The sequence below is a fragment of the Hydractinia symbiolongicarpus genome, chromosome 13, assembly GCF_029227915.1.
Source record: "Hydractinia symbiolongicarpus strain clone_291-10 chromosome 13, HSymV2.1, whole genome shotgun sequence".
In the NCBI taxonomy this organism is placed as follows: Eukaryota; Metazoa; Cnidaria; class Hydrozoa; order Anthoathecata; family Hydractiniidae; genus Hydractinia; species Hydractinia symbiolongicarpus.
In genome coordinates, this window is record NC_079887.1 from 7,125,144 (window position 1) to 7,145,345 (window position 20,202).

General features: G+C 31.8%; 2 protein-coding genes across 3 annotated transcripts; one reads left to right on the plus strand and one right to left on the minus strand.

Annotated features, from left to right (window-relative positions):
- On the plus strand, positions 1-1,831 carry LOC130624059 (uncharacterized). Its single transcript, XM_057439624.1, has 2 exons — positions 1-1,337; positions 1,566-1,831. The coding sequence occupies exons 1-2, from the start codon at positions 1,234-1,236 to the stop codon at positions 1,807-1,809; spliced, it is 348 nt and encodes a 115-aa protein (XP_057295607.1). The 5' UTR covers positions 1-1,233; the 3' UTR covers positions 1,810-1,831.
- Positions 1,832-2,538: 707 nt separating this feature from the next.
- Positions 2,539-4,184, minus strand: LOC130623783 (uncharacterized). 2 transcript variants are annotated; one of them, XR_008981155.1, is made up of 6 exons: positions 3,588-4,184; positions 3,373-3,429; positions 3,239-3,298; positions 3,029-3,163; positions 2,696-2,847; positions 2,557-2,613 (listed from the first exon to the last, which is right to left on the minus strand). XR_008981155.1 is itself a non-coding variant. In XM_057439305.1 (5 exons), exons 1-5 carry the CDS (start codon positions 3,641-3,643, stop codon positions 2,814-2,816), a joined length of 342 nt encoding a protein of 113 aa, XP_057295288.1. In that variant the 5' UTR covers positions 3,644-4,184; the 3' UTR covers positions 2,539-2,813. The 2 variants fall into 2 exon arrangements, 1 of the variants encoding a protein (XP_057295288.1); XM_057439305.1 differs by having other exon boundaries at positions 2,539-2,847.
- Between the last annotated feature and the right edge of the window lie 16,018 nt (positions 4,185-20,202).

Sequence of the window (20,202 nt, forward strand, 5' to 3'; positions counted from 1 at the left end):
ACAATCTCAACGCAAATAAAAAAACTACTTAATTTTTAAAAAATTCACACAATTAAAAAAAAAGTTTCATGCAATTCAAAATGTTTTTCGCGCAACTTTAAATCATATCCACTTCACGAAATTTAAATATTATTGAAACGTTTTTGTGTAATTTTGTCATTTGGTTATGAGAATACATAGGCTGGTCTCTATATTAAATTCACGATAAAATAAGTTATGCGTCGCGGTGCATTTTCACCATATATAGTAGCCGCATAACGCTGCGGCAGGTTTGTATCAAATCCGATCTTGCCACGTGTTGAAATGAGCTTTTTTAATTGTTATGCTGGAATCACCTGGGTTTCTTTCTATTGTATAAAAACATAAAAGGAATTATATTAAAATTCCTTGGGACGACGTGCCGCGCCGCAAGGAGATGCGTCTTCAGTGTGAATTTAGTTTTTTGTTTTAAACTCTTATTGATTTTTTTAGTTGATGTTTCCTTTTTGCAGGAAAGACAGGGTTGGTGATGGTTTTACTTTCCACTTGTAGACTCTTTTTATTCTAAGTTTTTGCTAACTAAGGAAGGTTTCTCATAATATCAGATCAGATACAGAAGGTTCTACGTTTAGCTCTTATTTTCGTGTTTCCCATGTTTTTCAGGTAATACCTCTTATTTTACTATTTTTAACATACCTTTTATTTCATCCATTTTTACATTTTACATTCATACCATTATTGTTCGTTGTTTTTTTTTTCTTTTTCTGACCAAATTTCCCATTCAGAATATAATATCAAGGCTTTGCAGGGTTTTTATTAGAATTGTGTGAAATTATATTTCAAAAATTTTGAAGTACTTTTTCAATTAAAGATTGCGTGAAGTATCTTTGGCAATTGCGTGCAGTAATCCTTAATATCGTTAAAGATAATTAACTCCTATATGTATCGAGCTCAAATCTTCGTCTAGGGGCTTGGAAATAGCAAAATACGATTTATTCGCGTAATAACGGAATACGCAAAGAGTGAACGATAATACCACTTTTTGAGACTTTATGTACAGGATGTTTAGGTCGCATTGATATAGAAAGCACCTGTTTCGCTTGGGTACATAACATTTTGTACTTAATTAATTAGAAACGCTGGAAGGTTCAAAAAAGGGACAACTTTGACGTGGTTTGACGTTGTTCTTCAACAGGGAGTTTAACCAAGGCTACCCTAGTCTGTATATATATATTTGAATAAAAACTTGCTATTATGTGGGATATACCAAACATGCAAGATAATGATGACGAGGATGATATACCCATTGGTAATTTGTTTGCAAGAAGGATGTTATCCAGGCCCACAACAACAAGAAGGTAGCTATAGCTAAAACACTATTTATAGCTAGCTAGATGTAGGTAGAGCCAATTTTAATACAATACATCACTAGTCAAATGTAATATAAAAAATATGTATATTCCAAAAATAAATTTAGTTAGCTATGACATACATAAAACTAGTTACATAGCTAGGTAGTTAACATATTGGTAGCTATATTTAGCTAAACAAAAATGATTATTTATAGTTTATTGTATAATTTATAGTTACAGAAATCCAAAGTCGTCAAACAACTCCGTAACTGACTATGCTGATCAAGAAATGTCAAGTGAGATCAATGCCATAATTGGTGGCGTCCTAGTTATCGAAACAAAATGTAGTTGCAAAGGTTCCTGCCAGACAGGGTGTGACTGTCGTAAAATTGGGGTAAAATGCACAGTTGGATTTTGCCTATGTGATCCATGTAAATGCAAAAACTTCAGAGAGCAGGTGAAAAATTTTAAACAATAATGTAATGCTGTATATATATATATTTATATATATATATATATATATATATATATATATATATATATATATATATATATATATATATATATATATATATATATATATATATATATATATATATATATATATATATATATATATACAGCATTACATTATTGTTTAAAATTTAGTCAGTTACGGAGTTGTTTGACGACTTTGGATTTCTGTAACTATAAATTATACAATTTTACCATATGTTTTAGTTACATCTTTTTTTTGAAGCTGTCCTCGATTTAAATGACCGTTAAAGTCCAAATATGCTAATTGATGTCTGGTGATGTAAGCATCATTTTTGTACCCAATGCGCTTTGGACAGTAGGCTAACACTAAGATATGAAATGCCTAAATAAAAGTACAAATCTTAGTAAGAAAACTCCTGTCCACATAGCGTATTTTTTTAATTTATTACATATACAACATGTAACATAAAATATATTACAGTAACTTTTTATAACAAAATATATCAGTGTTAGTAACTCCTTTCACAATGTTTACCTCTAAAAGACCTGTGTGTCGATTTTTGGTGTAATATGCAAAGCTTTTTAGCCAAGAACTTTTCATGACATGCTTTCGAATAATTTCCATAGATGGTCCTGTTGGATCTAACCAAGTTTTTCCTTCAGTAGGTTCTTCCATAGGTTCGTGTTCGCATTGTGAATGGCCAAAGAACTCGCATTTTTAATTCATCCTCTTCACAGTGTGAGCAACAATACCAAAAGTCTTTGTGACCTTTTAGACATTTCCAAGTTAACTTGATAGTATATCCTGAACATAATGTGAATATGTTAAGTTTGCTATTTATTTAGCAATAAAACATATATTATATATAGAGAGGATCTGTTCATACCTATATAAAAGCTCTCTATGTTAACAATTTGTGCATTACAGTCTTTTTCATGACAGGTATCCCCTAACAAGTATTCTAACTGTCTAGTTGATGCAATGCATTTAGGATCGTCAATTTTTTAAAATTCGTCATCCAAACTTCCATAATTACACCTAGAACACCAATACTGTTGGCAAAACACTTGACAAAAATTTGCACAATTCATATTTTTTTAAATAAATATACAGTATAGAAGGGACTGGGAGGGATTCGAACCCTCGATTAACGCTAAGCGTTTTCTCTACCAATTGAGATACACCAGCCCTAAAGCCATAACTTAATTTAAATATTTACCTAATATATGGATCTGATGCCAAGTCAGGATATTCAATTTCATCATCGCCAATGTCTTCCTGCCCTTCTGTTTCTTGGGCAATTAATTCTTCAACATCATCCAATGTCACATCCAAGGCTGAAACATCATCGTGGCTACAAGTAAAATATATATAAATACACAAATGATTATGTATATACCTTATTAACCCATAAACAATCTATATATACCTTGTATCATTTCCAATATCTTGGTCATCATTAAAATTTATTTTAGTTGGCTTTGCAGATCTAATTTAATAAAATAAAGCTTCTAAGAAAGCATTCAATTAGTAAGGACAAACATAATTAAAATTAATGTGTACCTTTTAAAACAGATAGAATGCTTTGGTTCTAAATGTGGTGTTGATTGGTTTAAAGGCCTAGTGAAAAATAAAATATGTATGAAAACATTGGCAAAAGACTTGCACCTGCAAACAGTAAAGCTTTGAAATCACATATAGCTATATATATATCATGCTTTCCAGAAACAAATCAACCAGCTACTCTTGTATATAATTTACAAAATTGCTGTATATACTTTAATATTTCCATCGATGGGAAATTTGAATCTTTTTTAGTACATTCAATCTCCATTTCAGTTTTAGCCTTTTTTGAGCTAACAATAACAACACGTGGTGTATCATTAGGACCAGTTATTGAAGACTTTGTGTAACTGCTGCTATCATATGTTGGCGAAAGTAAGCATGAGAGAGGTGAAGTAAAAGAAGTCGATGAATCTTTAGACGAGCTACTTGATGACTGTCTTTTCTTTTTTAGTACAACAACTTCACCTAAATAAATAAAATAAAATTTTATGTAACTTTCTATAGCTAGCTAGAAGCCATCATGTCAATAACTATTTTTATAAGATATCTGATGTTTCTTTTTACTTTTTATACCAACTAAACTTAGCTAGCTAGGCAGTCTGACAATCTGATTAAAGTTAGATCACAGTTTGCAATTATTTTCTTACTGTATGGAGTATGCACCATTCTCTTTGAAGAGTTTAGTAACATAATACTGTTTCTGGAATCTTTATTGTGGTGTGCCCTCAAAACTTCATGAACCCAAGTGAAGAAATCTTGGTTGCATAAAAACTTTAACTCTTCTTTTAGACGTATTAAGTTCTCGTAGCACTCCTTTGCCTTCTCTCCGGTTCCAAGGTAAACTCTATACTTGCTTCCCCTAACAATCTTTGGTGCTTTTGAGGAGCTAGCCATGTTGAAACCCTAGCAGTTTGACATGAGCTATCGCACGCTTCAGTGCTGGCCAAAGCTATCAAAACTACACTTAGCCCTGGGTAATTTTAAAAAAAATGTGGTTTTGCCTTATGATTTTCAGATTTTTGCTGCTGATATCAGCATATTTTGGGCCTCGAGTGCCACACCTCCGTATATATAGGAGTTAATTATCTTTAATGGTATAAGATAAATACTAATTTTACTAAGATTTTATCTACGTAGGTATATAGTTAGTAGATTAAATTACATTTATTTGTTAAGATTTGATGAATTAGGAATTTTGTTTTTTGAAAATCTTTAAGCTCTTTTAAAAATGCGCATATTTTAAAGCTCAAACGCCAAATCAAAATCATTTTATGCTAATACAATTAGATCGGTCTAAAAATATTTACAGTCAGTTATAAAATTTCACACCAGCAATATACGAGTCAGCATAACTCACATGTAAGGCACCGTAAGCTACATACCTTGTACCTTGGATTTACTTTGTTAATTTGGCGGAGCGTCAAAATGTTAAATTTAGCGCGGATTTTTTGGACGTAAGTAGAAAGCTTTTGATATTTCTTAAAGAAATACAAAAATTTAAAGATGTAAAACAAGAAAGTAATTTCGTCATGGACTTAATTTGGCACTGGAAGAATAGTTTAATTTGGGAAATATTGCCATTTTCTGCCAATTGCGCCTAACTTTCTCAGTGCAAAATTTTCTCCCAATAAGGTGCGAGCGAAAACGACCCACATGTAAGTGATACAGACAACCACGAACCACTAAAGTACACTCGAGTCACTACGAGCCACATTCAAGTTACATCAGGCACATGCAAGGAGTATGGACCACAAATTAATTTTCGCGGGACTTAATTTTTGGAAATTTAGACAACATTCGATAAAAATATCCCACAAAAAAATTAAGAAAATGATTAAAAATGTTTCTTTATCTCTTACAAGACAAAAGTTGCCGCAATGCTTGTTTGTAACGATAATGTTTTGTTTTTTTCTCCTAAGAAACCTTCGTGTTGAAACAAAACATATGTCCTATTTTCATCGAGCAACTTGAAAACTTCGAAACAAAATGCAAGGATAAAATATTCTCGAATTTACTACAATTTTGTTTTTGCCCCTCTGTCACTTCTACGCATGTCATAAATATTTTTCAACAAAGTCCTGGTCCACGCTGTTTTTAAACAATTTTTTACAGAATTTTGAATTTTTGAGCATATTCAGAGCACGATTTTTTCATCTGATCCGGACATATGGTATTTCTTAAACTAATCCTGACAAGTGGTACGTTTCAAGCAAAATCTATCGCGTGGTAGTTTTTAAACAAACACTCTTCAAGCAAATCGTGATACATGGAATTCTTCAAACAAATTCTGACAAAAGTTATTTTTAAATGCTAACATATGGTGTTTCGATAAAAAATCCTGGCCTATTGTAAAATTTATACAAACCTTGGAATATTTTATTTTTAAAACATTTGAACATTTAATTGATGTTACATTTGATTTTCAATTTAATTGAAAATCAAAAATTTTGTTACCAATTCATTTTTTTGAAACTTTTTTATTTTCGAATTCAAAATTTATAAACTAAAATTTAAATATTATAAAATAAAATAAATTTTTCTACTATTCTTTCGGGATCAAATATGATGCAATGAACTAACAGGATTTATTAACCAACCCCTGTACTCCTGCACAGAGGTATTTTATTAGGAGCGTTTCATAAGGAGCTGAGATTGGTGTTCAATATCTCAAGGAAGTCCTCAGACTGCCAGGCAGATATATTATTTTTGTTACAAATATCGTTTCAATTGACTTTTGTTTGATATGCGTCAATCCTATTCTCTTGGATTTCTTTTCTTCAAAAAGATCTTAGAAGTGTTTGAGATCAACTATTTACAGAGTCACTTAATGTTACAGGAGAAAGTTAAGAAATGTAACTACATCAATCAGAAGCAAAATTAAAGTTCATTCTTCTTAAATCCTTCTTTTAGTTCAGAAAATCCGTTGACATTCATTGACAGTCTATTATAGAACACATTAAATAGCGTTTATTATTGGTCTAACATTTCAAATTTCCGATTAACATTCGGGTGTAATAAAGTTTGATCTAGAAGGACAGGTTTGATATGAATCTTGCCGTAGGGATTCCTAGTTTCTTTATATTGACTATGTCCCAATACAAGAACCTAAGACGCCCGTGGAGGAGACTGGTTTAACGCTTAACTCATGCGTTACATGCGTAATGAAACTTAGAATTGAAAAGCAAAACTTTAATTTGAGTTTTCAATCTCCCTTGAGTTAATTTTTAATTTTCAATTTTCAAATTAAATCGAATTAAAATTCAAAAATTTTCAAATTAAATTACAAATCAAAATTAGCAACTATTTTTGATTTTAAATTTTCAATAAAATTGAAAATCAAATGACCCCAACCAAGGGCACACGCATTCATAATTACGAATAATTGTTTTTGTCATACTGACAAAGGAATGCATCAAAAGAAGATATTTACGGCGTGGATGTCACAAATTTTATTTTATCATAGCTCCAGATTGTATTCAATGTTTGTACACCCAGAAACTGCCCAGAAAGGCTTTTATTTAACCTATTTGAAGAAAATTATTTTACGTCTAAGGTGTGCCGCCTTGCTCTGGTTAATGATTGAAGTTTTATTTGACCTTTTCTGCACGTTGCGACAAGAATACACGAGAATACATTATTCATTAAATAATTATACAACGGTGAGTTACAAATAAGCGTATTTCCTGTACGTCTCGTTCTTCGGCGCGTGCCTGTTATATCTTTGATTGCGAAATGTTTATGTTTGAAAGTTATTAACAACCGTAGTTTTATCAATGGAAGACGGAAATATTAAAATAGGCGTAATTAGAATAGTGGTATTTTACTGCGGATGGTAGTGATTTCTCATTACTCAATAAGAGTAACGAAATAACTAATTCCATTACTTTGTTGCCTACGATAAGCTGAGTAAGAACTATCTGTTTGTGGAGGACAAGTAGGAAATTCCGAAGGCGTTGTCTAAGAAAATGAATTGATAAATACTTGTAGCACAGAGCCATTCGAAAAGGCATCAAATAAGAATTATCTGTATTGAAATATCGAAAAAAATTTATTTAAGTTAGAATGACAGGAATGATATTGGCAACAGTTTTCTTTCTGGTCATTAATTATAAATTGTGTTACGTAAATGGCAGACCTGCTAAAAGTACAGAACGTGCCAACGATGAAACTCCTGTTCTAACTACGCCAAGCACATCTTCTAAAGATCAAGAAAAAGATGAATCCTGCGGTGAAATATGTAAATTTCAAAGAGAACTACTGAAAAATATTCAAGACCTCGAACACGAAAGCAGGCTTAATTCTACACTGAGCTGGTGATGGAACAAAACATTACATGCTACATCTTGCACAAAGAATTGCAAGAAGCCGTAACAATTCGAATTGTTACGGGTTCATGTAATTTTCTCTGGACTTGATATATAGGAAATGCCAGTCGCTCACCCGTGGATGAAAACAACGTGAATTGGTCCTATATTTCCACATCTGTAAGACATCTTAAGTCAGAATGAACTTTACTAATTTTAAAGCATTGTGTTTTACTGACAGCACCCAATTTGAACATTCATCGATGAATAAAAATTAGAATTTAGCTCAAATAATATTATAGTATGTCATGTAATAGCTTGGGACCTTATTTATACTCCAAAAGATCGTATATATTGTTTTTAGTTTTGTATTATATTGTTGGTAATTGCTAAAAATAATCTAGCATTGACAATTTATCCATTATAAATTTAGACCATTTCCTGTAAAATTGTAATTGCATCCTTTTAGCGACCAGTTTGGTTGAATTAAAAGCCGCTTTGAGTCCAGATGAGTGGTGGCGTAACTGTACAAACGAATACTTTACGAATGCAAGAATTGTTTCTGAAAGTACTTCTTTAAACAATGTCTTATTGCTATCCAAATACCTAAGCTCCGGCCGTAACGTTATATACACAGGGGATGAAGAATCCGTTGATGTTGTATGTAAATTGCAAGTAATTTCTAGACTGCTTTTGATAAAAGTTGTAAGAAGTCAAGTCAAAAGATGACTTTCTTTTTTTAACAGAATGCCTTATAAAAGTAGTAATGAATCATCAAAATATGAGGTGATTGGGTAGCAGAACAGCAAGCTATAAGGATAATACTTGTTTTAAGACAGTTAGTTGTTGCTGTGTACAGGTTAAACCTTCTAAAGATTCTGCATTTTCATAAAATCTTCCATGTCGTAATGATTTAGGTAAAAAGGGAATACAATGACCATTTAGACTAACACATAAAAAACACACAGTATACCAAAACAAACAATAATATAAACACACGCAAGAGACACAGTCCAAAAAAGTAATTAAGCAGTGCACCTTTCCCGAATTAGTTTTTTTGATGTACTGCTTCTATTTTTGAAATTTGTCAAACCAAATGAGTGGGATTTTTCTTTATCCTTACCCGAAACTTGATAAAACGTGAAATTTTAGATTCATACAGCTAACAAACAACCTGTTAAAACTGTTTTTTTTAATTTTGTACTAATTGACCCCTGTTTAAAACAAAATTTATATACACACCAATTCAATGATGCTGAATATGATTTTAAAGTTAACACAGCAAAATTCTAAAATTTTAAAAAACATGCAATTCGGGAAACGTGTATTCATACCGAACACATAAAATAAATTAAAAATCCTTTCATCTTGTATTAATGTTGTCAAAAATGATTAGGAATGATATCTTAGCACTTGCTAAGATAATTTGCGTAATTAAAAGGATATGTTGCATATAACAGTGAGTAAGATTCATGCATGGATTTGCTGTAAATTCTAAACACTCTTGTGAGACCTTACTGCAAAGCAACTCAAAAAATCGTACAAGCTACCCTAGAGAGAAGTTTAGTCACTACTTATGACCTGAAAAGGATCTTAGTTTAGGTGATTTCGCTCCACTTCTTAGTGCACCTGTTAGTTCAGTAGAGAGGTTTGGATTGTTGGTGTACCTTGTTAGATTAAACAGGAAGTAGTCATTATAAAAAATATAAATAAACAAATTAATTAAATATAAAAAATGACTATTTTTCTTTGTAGCTATCTGTGTGCCAGGACTTGTGACACAATGTTTAAGTTGATAAATATTAACAACATTATACTAACAAAGTATTGATAACACAACTATGTTTTGATCCTGCCCCGGCCAGTACACTGATGTATAGTGTAACCTGCTAAATATCCTACAAACTAACGCAGAGCAATCAGACATTTCAATCTGAACTTTATCAGTATCGTGGCATACAATATTACAACACCCAATTGAAACATTTGCATTATTTTCATGTTAAATATTATTTACAGTTTAAATATATGGGTTGGAAATAATTCTAAAGTTTATAGAAGTTTAGTTAAAGTTTAGCCATTTATTCTAACCCTCATGACGTGCAAAGCTACAACCTGGTTCACAAGTCTACCGCCAAAATTGTTTTTAGTTTTGTAACTTGTATTAGCTAGCCAGTAGCCCATTTAATACGTCCTTTTAATACCTCATTGCAAGATTATTTCTATATCCTTTTTCTTTCAGAGTTTGATGTAATGGTTGTATTTATGTACTGTGTTATTCCTGAAGGCTTTCTTATTTATATTGTAATGTCCTTTTGAAAAGGGGAAGTTGACAACTTTAAAAATTTTAGTTTCGCTTCGTGCTTCTAATAGGAAAAATTAAAAAAAACGCTTTTTCTTTAAAAATTTTGATAAATATCTCAATCATTAAGCGCAGTTTATGAGGAACAAGTGTACAGAAAGGTCCTATGAAGAGGAAACTGCATTGTTTAGTTGAAATAATTACAAATTCTAGACTTTTTGCTCAATTCAACTTTGATAATTTATCTGAGTGCTTGTTTTAACTTTTCTTACTTATTTTAACTTAAAAAAATATGATATAAAGTAAGTTAGTTCATTTTATTATGTGCTATGTATGCAGATTATTTTCTCTCCTCTGTAATGTTTTCTTTAACCCAGTAACCCAGTTATATTCCTTTTTTAAATTTCCCAATGCACTCAAAATACTATCGAACGCCAGGGTATGTATTCTCTAAACATGAGCTCGATAGCGCACGCGAACACAATACACAAATAAGTTTGTCTTGTTTTAGTAATAACACGAGCGTTTAGGAGAGTTTAAAAATAGCAGTACCAAACTTACAGAGAAGAAAAGTTTTGCTATTTGTGTGCATACAAGAAAATTCCTTTTTTTTAAAAATATATTATTTTTTTCGTTGGCTTAAATTTTCTCGAATTGTTCCAGTGTTACTTTCTTATGATAAAATGGTGCTAAAAATTTAATGTTTAACCGAGCAGAAAAAAATTTATATCTTGGCAAAAAGTCGTAACAGTGTAAGGTTATAAGCTCATTTGCGAAAGTAAAATCTTAGGAAAGTCCCGAAAAATGATTTGTCTAATTCCAAAACGATCACAAGGTTGAAAATAAAAACTGAATTCGATAAGGTTTGTTAGCTAAGTTATGATAATAAATACCCCTAAAACTAAATAAAAAGATATAGTAATATAAATACCCACGCTATACAATGCTTCGGTCTATTTTGTGTGAGTGATAAACAAAGAAAGGGCTGGTCAAACACATAATTGCAAGAAGGAGCCCACTTGGAAATTTGTTTTTTGTTAATTTATCAGTTGCGAAAGATTCCTACAAAAAATGTAAGATATGGCTCCACACGAGTTAAAACACACGACCAAATTGTTCCATAAAAAGTCATTTAAACTGTCTACCGATAGCAACTTTAAATTGTTGATCTTTTACACAGTAAAAATTGTTCTTCCTAAATCAATTCACTGTTCTTTTTTGTTCTATTCTAATCTTCATCTTCATTTGAACCCTATTGTGTTCGCGCTAACTTCAATACCGTCAATATTTAACTTTAATTTGTTTAAAACGATTAGCAAAAGTAATATTAAATCGAATTTTTGGTTCAAGTTCTCGAAGTTTCTTTTGTAGTTTTCTTTGGAATAAACATATTTTATTGCATTTGTCCTTTTCTTTGTCACTTTTATCTTCTATATTCTCCCTCACTGTCATTCCCATAGTATGATAAAAATGGAGAAATGTTACAAGTAGAAAACAAAATACGTAAATAGATATTCTCTCCATGGTACTTCCACCATTTATCAACTAAAATAGGTCCATCTGGTTAGCATATATTTACTCGTACGTATTATTTCAAATATGTTAATTAATTGTTCTTTAATAAAGTGGTTTCTGTTGATAAAAAACATTCCAAACAAATCACCTTTAATCTGTTTTTTAACCACACTTAAAAATGTTTTTTTTTACCTTCATTAAGAAAAGAAATGTAATACACAAGTTATGTTGAAATATTGAACTAAATCCAAATCCAATTCTTGAAATCCTACTTCAGCGCAATTACTCGGTGAAGAAAAAATAGAGGCGGATACCTGCTAAATACCATATTTAGCAGAAAATACCAACCTGATCAAAATAAAAGCTAATCACAACGTGCCTCTCATATAAAAAATAGGGCTAGGCTACATTATCGGGAAAATATATAAAAAAGAAAAGAAGTAAAAATTAAAAAAAGGAAATAACATTATTGTGAGCATTGTCTCTTATCTTCCGTTATGTAACCTGCGTACGTAATACTTTCGCACTATTTGGGCAAAAAACACCGGGAGACTTGATAAAACGGATATTTCCTTTTCCGTTAGCCACCATCTTTTTGTGTCGAAATGACAACATGGCTATTGGATATCCAGACGATGATAATAAGCATTACAAATCAGAAACAACCGATAGTCTACGGTCAATGTTGAATTAATAAATACTGTTTATAAGTTAACGAAGTATTTCCATTTATAACTACGAAAACTTAAGTTCATACAACCTGTTTTTATGCACAACCTTTCTTTATTAGTGACGCATAGAAAAATTAAGTGGAAGAACTATATTTAACTTACAAGTACGAATAATGCTAGCTAACATGGGGATATTGTCAATATGTAAATTTCAGGCATTGTTAAAATCTAATCAAAACATCTCCTTGACTAATAACAGGAACTACAGGGGATAAAAGATTAAAATTAAAAATCCCTATTAAAAAATTTATAAATGCAACCAACAATCCCACAGGATTTACTGTGATCCAATCATTGATGGACAATTTTAATTACCAGCGTCAAGTAGGAATAACTTAGTTTCGCTAGTGAGGGTTTAAAAAATCAATCTAATGATTAGGACTATTTTATCGAAACCATAACTCAAAATTTACTAGATTGACGCATAGAATTCGACTAATTACCTCGTAATCGCTCTTTAATGTTCATACCAAAACACATCAATGCAAATAGTTTTGTAATGTCGCCAAAGTTTAATTATAAAACCAACTCCACAGAAAAAGAGCTTAAATTTTAGCATATGGACGTGGTGGTAATAGAGATTTTGTCCGCTCTAAAGACTGTTGCAAACTCTCCCTTGATGAAGAAAAAAGAAATACTTTGACTTTTATACTAAGAAAAAATTAACAGACAAGCTATCGAAAGAAACATGAATATTGATATACTTTACTTGGTTACAAAAATAAAAAATGAATTTATGAATTACACAATTCTCTTAACTTCTCAAAAATATTAAAGCGGCAGAGAGGGTCACAAATGAATTATAAAGTCTATGTAAACAGCACAAAAAAAACGAAAACGTCGAAAAATTAACATTATAACCAGTTTAAAAAGTGAGAAAAAAGCTCTACAGAATAATTAACTTATATGTCTCCTAATTGTGCAACTAAAAAAATGAATGCGTTAAATAGAATTAATAAACAGTTCTTAATTAAGTTGCACTTTTTTAATGGTATAAGTTTAAAATTAGCGCTTACGGTTGACTATTTGGTTTTCTTATTTCGCAATTCTTCAATGTTAGAGACTGAAGCTATGACCTTAAAAATGTTCTTCAAACCCATTAGCTACTTTCAACAACGTATGCACCTCCACTTTGAGTGACATCTGACAAGAAAATAGAAAAAATAAACAATGTATTGTATTAACTCGTTGTAATGGTGTAATTATGTTGACCAATGTTTTGTTTATGAATGTTGGAACATAAACTGCCTTTATCGTTGTTTTAATATGCGCAGCTATAATGGAAGGAGGGTGTATACTCTAAGATTTTACATTTTCTTCTATTTAAGCTTTAATGTTGTTCATTTGTTCAAACCTTGTTAAGTCGCAAAGAAAAAGCAACAAAATTCGATTTTTTTTATTGAAAAATGGTTTTGGTTTCTTCTTTAGCAATTTTCTTAACAATCATAGCGCAGGGTGATGTACCTAAAAAAGAGACTATACATTCTGGCAGCCTAGTGGTAGGGCGTTCGCTTTCAGTGCGGCAGGGCTTTGTTTCAAATCTCTGTTAAATCATGCCAGAGACTAAAAAAACGTGAATCTATCCTTTCCTTCAGCGTTCAGCATAAAAATAGGATTGAAAACTAAGGCGGTTGTCTTGTTTAGCGATTCTTATGCTTGCACGAATTTCGTAGCTCAAATTGGATCTTTACATGTACTAGACCCCTTTGCAGGACCCTCGTTGATAGTAGCACCAATAGGAACTTATGAGGTTATTCTGGGTAAACAAGTTTTAATAAAAGTATATATGTACATTATCACAATATCTCCAGATCTCGATTTGAGAAAAATAAAAAACTAAGGGAAAATGTTCCTAAATTTAAATAAAGAATTTCTACTTCCAGAGCTGTTTTAACGCACTGAAAAGATATTTTTGAGGAAAATTAACAAAGAACTCTTACAGTAAACAAACCAAATATCATTCCAGTTCTTTTTGCAGATCTATTAAGTTCTAAAGCGACAAAATTAAAGCTTAAAAATAATAACAAAGTGAACATATTGTGAATACGTTAGTCTTGTTTTGTCGGATTTTAAAAGGAAATATGGCCTACTTTTGCAAACCGTAAGGCTTAAAAACATCTTTTAAAATCCAGTAACAAAAACATATTTGATCATTAAATCAAAGACACATGAAATATCCCTACTACAGTTGCGTTTGTGTAGATGTATAAAGTCAGGTTTAGATGGTCTAGATGCAATTTAAATAAAATTACAAGTTTAAAAGTAATCTTGTACCAGCTGGGTATATACAAATCAACACACGATGAGCAAATTAAACAGGCGAAACCGTTTGTAATACTTCAGCTGTTGTGCAAAACACGACAAATTAAATGGCAAATCAAACATGATCAACATTTAGCCGAGAACAATTCCTTTCGTGAAAGATAACTTGTGTTGCCCCTTAAAACAGTATTAAAAGACAGATTATGAAAACACCTTACATCGAAACAGATAGACGTCTTCATATGAGCGGTGAGAGCGGGCTTAACACAGCTTAAGATAAAAGTTCGTTTTGCAGCGCGTAAAATAGAAAATTGAACATATATTTTGTTAAAAACAGATGCAAAAAATGCAAAAGTAGAAATCTCTAAAACTTAATTTATCGTAACCTTTATTATTTTTGATTATTTTTAATTTTCCCTTGAGTCGCTACTCTTAATAATGGGGTGTTTTAAATGGATTGCTAGACAATGTTGGGGTTTCATCACTAACTTTTTTGTAAATATTTTACTGTCTGTCATTCAGGAAGTTGTGCTTAGAAATAAAATGAGACATTTACTCATGCACAAAATACTTTTCAAAAAATTTCATAGGAATTGGCAAAATGGAGATAATTAGTAGATGTTTTATTGCCACTTTTAAAAATAGGCGAGACCCTTTTAGTCTTCCAACATTTAGGTACATAACCAGTAAATAAAGATTTGTTGAAAAGACTTGATATTTAAATACTTGAGTCATGAACCAATTCAGTTCAAATCTGTAGCTTTATTAAGTTTCAGTGAACTAATCATTTTTTTGACACTTTTGGTCTCAATACGAGCCCACCGAAAATCCTGTCCGCTAACAGGTGGATTAACATAATATAAAATTAGGAAAGTTAAGGATGTAATAACAGATCACTTGAAAGTAGAACTAGCAAAAAGTATGTATGCATTAATTAATCTATTTTATTACTAGCTGTTTCTATGTCAGCCAATTTAAAAACTGGGGGATTTATAATCGCACCTATAATAATAGTAGTAAACCCCATGTAAAGTACATTTTAATACTTAATGTTATAAGGCGGGCAAGGATGCCCAAAATAGCGATGTTACAAGTATATACGACGAGCTATCCGCTCTTAAATTTTCAACTAACTGACTAGCGCCCCAACACTTATTTCCCATTTTTCAGATATAATACAGTGAACTTTGTTTTTGTTTTGTCTTCTTAATAATCAGTTTTTTCCAAACTACTAGGGGAAAGCCGAGAAACAATTTCTCTGCAGGATTTCTGCCTATATAACACATGAAGCAAAAAATGAGGAATAACGTTTACCTGTTTACCGTATAAAAAGACTAAAAAAGATCTAACAAGACTGTCATGCAGAACTGCTACCACACACATTTTCACACGTGTCAATGACATGGTTAAGTTGCGAAATCAAACACAACTAACTCTGTAACTATTAGCAATCTCAGGAAAACTATAGTAATTTTATGTGGAAACGGAAGCCTGCTCATTAAGATACCTATATGGGCGAAAAAAATGATAATGAAAAACAAAAGAGTAATTAACTTTGTTGCCTACGCTCTGGGTAGGAATAACGTTAACGGCATAAATAAGAGACTCTGCAGATTCCACCTTCAAAGCTCCAACACGTATATTGGGAATACTTCGTACAGATTTATTTATGAATATAAAGCAATAATCAGTCTTTAATAGTTTTGACAATTTCAAAACATCAGAACAATTTACAATGGAAATAAAAATGGTGACAGTGTTTTTCTTCTTGGTCATCAGTTCTGAGGTATATCTCGTGTCTGGTAAGCCCGTCTTACTTCAAGAAACCAAGGAGCATCAATACAATTCCATTACCAATACACCTACTGTATATAATGATGATCAAAACGATGTACCCTGTGGTGACATATGTAGATTTCAAAGAGAGCTACTAAAAAATATTCAAGATCTTGAAAGAGAAAGTCCATTTGACTTCGCATTAACTTGGTAATGACGGAAGAAATTTTGCATGTAGCTATGCTTGAAATAGACGTACGCGGCATTGCATTTCATTGAGACACTGCGTTTTCGATGAATCTATGGTAAATTACTATTATAATGTAAATTATGCTTAACAAGGACACTGCCAAGGCAGTTCTTTCATCCAAATAATGGTGCCAAAGATGATCAATTTTCAACCTTTTAAGTGAATAATATTAATATAGAAACATACCTTTACCTTTTTAGATATTTATGTGTTGATATATGTACATATTTATTATTAATTAATTTAAGAAGAAAAAAACTTATATGATAGAGCGTTTTATTTTGTTTCAAGTTCTTCAAAATTAAGTATTCCAAAGACATTTTTTAAGAAATTGAATATTAAAAATAGAATAATTGGGTTCCTTTTTTGTTCTACAAAATTTCAGGCCTGTACAAATTTTTTGGTTAAAAAAATTACTTAGATGCATAACAAATCAATGTAGCTTTGCAAAGAAACATTGTACCCACGCAATGACGGGATTTCAGACTCATAGTACAATACATACGACCGGTATCGATTAACCGGCCTCCTACAACCTTGTATACACGCACTCAAATATTTGCACAATAATGGCTGTAGAAGGCGCTGTAAGGACATATTTAACTAGTTAATCATTTGTGAGTAAGACTGATCTAAGAAATTAAATTACAAGCAGACGTTGGTTTGAAAGTATCACATTTGTAACATTCACATTGCAAAAGGATTTTTGTGTTCTTTTTCCTAAAATTCACTCTTTTTAGTAAAGAGGGGGGCTTTATTTGAAAAGGACATTTAATTGACAGGAACGTTTATTAACAAAATTAACTTCCATATAGCGTTTAATTCCCCGTTCCCTCTATACGGCTAATTCGCAATGCATTATGGTAGTTGTATTCTACAGTTTTCCCTCCCAGAAGCGAGAGTTTGTAAATAAATAACAGCATTCTTTTTATTGTGGCGATAATAACAAAAAGCCGTTATTGTTTGTGATAATTTTCAAATCTCCTCAAGAAAATCATTATCTCCCTTATCCAAAACCCGTGTTATTGATGTAAACATTTAAATATTGTTAGTTAGTGAGGTTTTAGGAGTGAAAGAAGTCGAAATGGAAGTAATAAATAAGGATACAGATTTAGATATAATTTTAAGCTCTACAGATCTTGGGCCTAGCTTTTCTCAAAGCTCTTGTGTGGTACCAAGACCTGTTTTTAAAGAATTAACAAATGCCGAGAGGGACGAAGAAGTGGAGGAAAGAACACACGAAGATATAAGTCAATGGTCAACTGATCTTGCAGCTATGCCTTCGATCACCCAGGAGAAAATTCACCAATATTTAGTTCTTGGAAATAGCTGTGATAGCAAGCCGAAGGGTGCTACAAAGCATAAAATTCTTGGATACCAACTATTCAAGGAGAGCTACGTGAAGAAAGTGAGAGTTAAAAGTAATGTTATGGCTGAAAAATTAACTTTTCTTGTGAAATGTTTTGTAGCTGCTTCCATGAAAAGAGAAAAATATTCTGTTTATGTCCACCTGTGTCAAAGAAGTGGTGATATTTTGTATGCGAAATGGGAGCGGTTTTAGAATTTCCCCTTTACAGCAGAAGACAGTAATGCAAATAACCAACGACCAACTATCATATTATTTAAAATTATTTATCTAAGTATTTGTTATCATTCAACGACCAACGACGACAATCAAGAAAAAGTATTTGTTATCATCCAATGGCCAACGACCAACGACCAACGATGACAATCAAGAAAAAGTAATTGTTATCATCCAATGGCCAACGACCAACGACCAACGATGACAATCAGGAAAAAGTATTTGTTATCATCCAACGGCCAACGACCAACGACCAACGATGACAATCAGGAAAAAGTATTTGTTATCATCCAACGGCCAACGACCAACGACCAACGATGACAATTAGGAAAAAGTATTTGTTATGGTCCAACGACCAACTACCAACGAAACGGTTACGAGCAACAAATGGTTACGAGCCAACGGCCAACGACCAACGATAATTATATAAATCTATAAATCCTAGTAGGTGTATAAAACATTTTAAAATTTTAAAATTTCATATTTACTGCAAATTAAATACACAATAATAGCCTGGTGATAAATTGTTTAAAAGGATTCCCGCATAGAATTTATAGTTAATATTTTTTGTTCTTGTCAAATTCAAGATTAAAATATATCTGCAAGGACAGTCGAATTGATTTCAAATATCAGTTTGTACAGAACGAAAAATTTCAATTCTTCTATCCGTCTGTTCTTGAGTGGAAATGTATCTAAACTCAAATGGAAATCTTTAAAGTTAAATAATAAGAACGAAGAAAAAGGCTTTTTTTAAAATTGCAACAAAATTTTTGAAAAACTTTTTATCTTGTAATTGAAATTAGGAATCCATTGAAAAAATCCGAAAATAAATTATGAAAATGCGAAAATTTCATCCGACAAATACACAGAAGATAAGTCGCAAATGAATTTCGAAAATAAATCTTGATCCTTGTTAGCATATCTCCACATAAATTCCGCCATGTAAGATGAAAAGTGGGATTTTTTTACTCCAAATGATGGTAATGTTGATTTAACTTGCCTCCAGTGTCCTTCAATTTTATTTGTATGATCTCCGTTACAGTTAACAAATTCAACTGAGTGGTTAACTTTTAAATGTTCAAAATCTAATTCACTTAAAATATCATATGGTTTCCAAAAATCTGAAACTATAGTTGTACCAGGCAGGATCCAATTTTTTATTATAGGTATCAGCGTCTCTCTGTCTCTCTTTTCTACCGCTACAAGAAAGTTCTTTCGCGATTCTTCTTCTATACCACCAAAAACCCACTGTCCATCTACACGATGGCCCCTGTGGTATTTACGCTTTCCAAACTTACTTTCGTCAATTTGAACTCGTACACCTTTACCGCCAATCTTTGATGAATTTTGGAAGAGTAATACTTCACACGTTTCTCGGCAAAACATATCCCAGTCAACAGCAGTAGAACTTGATATGCACATTTGTTTGGCTATTTGATTTTGATCGATACCAGTGGTCCACCAATACGTCATTTCAATCACCTCTTCTATCGTCAAATTAGACTTTTCAAACCAGCTACCTTTGCGAATTGACGTTTCAACAAAATGACCATTCTTTTGGCAACGCCATCTAATTCCATCTGAACTTTTGCACTTAGACAAGATCATGTCATTGTTACATTTATCGCATTTTCTTTGTTTGATTAACAAATTGTTATCAAAACACCACGATAAGGCATTCTCTTTGGTATTCGTGATGTTTGTGATTAAGTATTTGTGTGTTGTAAATGCTGTTTTATCGGATGAGCGGATAAAACGATCATAACTGTTATGAGAAGGTCCAAATTGCGTAGACTTGTCATGACTAACACTATTGACACCACATTGTGTCCCCCGGCTTCTTAATCTTTTTAACGGTGGGTAATCCATGCTATGATTTAATCAGAAATTAATCAACTTCTTTGCAAGTTATTGAAATTATTGTATCAAAGAATATTTGTAGATTTGAAAAACGAATAATGAATCGTTAAATTGTAATATAATTATAAAATAATAGAAAATGTACTTACTATGGTCCCTTACTGTAATTTCTCAGGCAGAGTATTTGTCATTCGCGATACACAGAAAAGCTTATGTCAGATAACGGGACGTTAATGAATTCCCTA

Coding starts and splice junctions, on each gene's coding strand:
- LOC130623783 (XM_057439305.1), bottom strand. CDS start 3,643: ATGGAGATTGAATGTACTAAAAAAGATTCAAATTTCCCATCGATGGAA. Junction 3,430..3,587: donor CCATCGATGGAAATATTAAA/GTATATACAGCA, acceptor ATTTTTCACTAG/GCCTTTAAACCAATCAACAC. Junction 2,848..3,028: donor GCATCAGATCCATATATTAG/GTAAATATTTAA, acceptor TTGGTGTTCTAG/GTGTAATTATGGAAGTTTGG.
- LOC130624059 (XM_057439624.1), top strand. CDS start 1,234: ATGTGGGATATACCAAACATGCAAGATAATGATGACGAGGATGATATA. Junction 1,338..1,565: donor AGGCCCACAACAACAAGAAG/GTAGCTATAGCT, acceptor TATAATTTATAG/TTACAGAAATCCAAAGTCGT.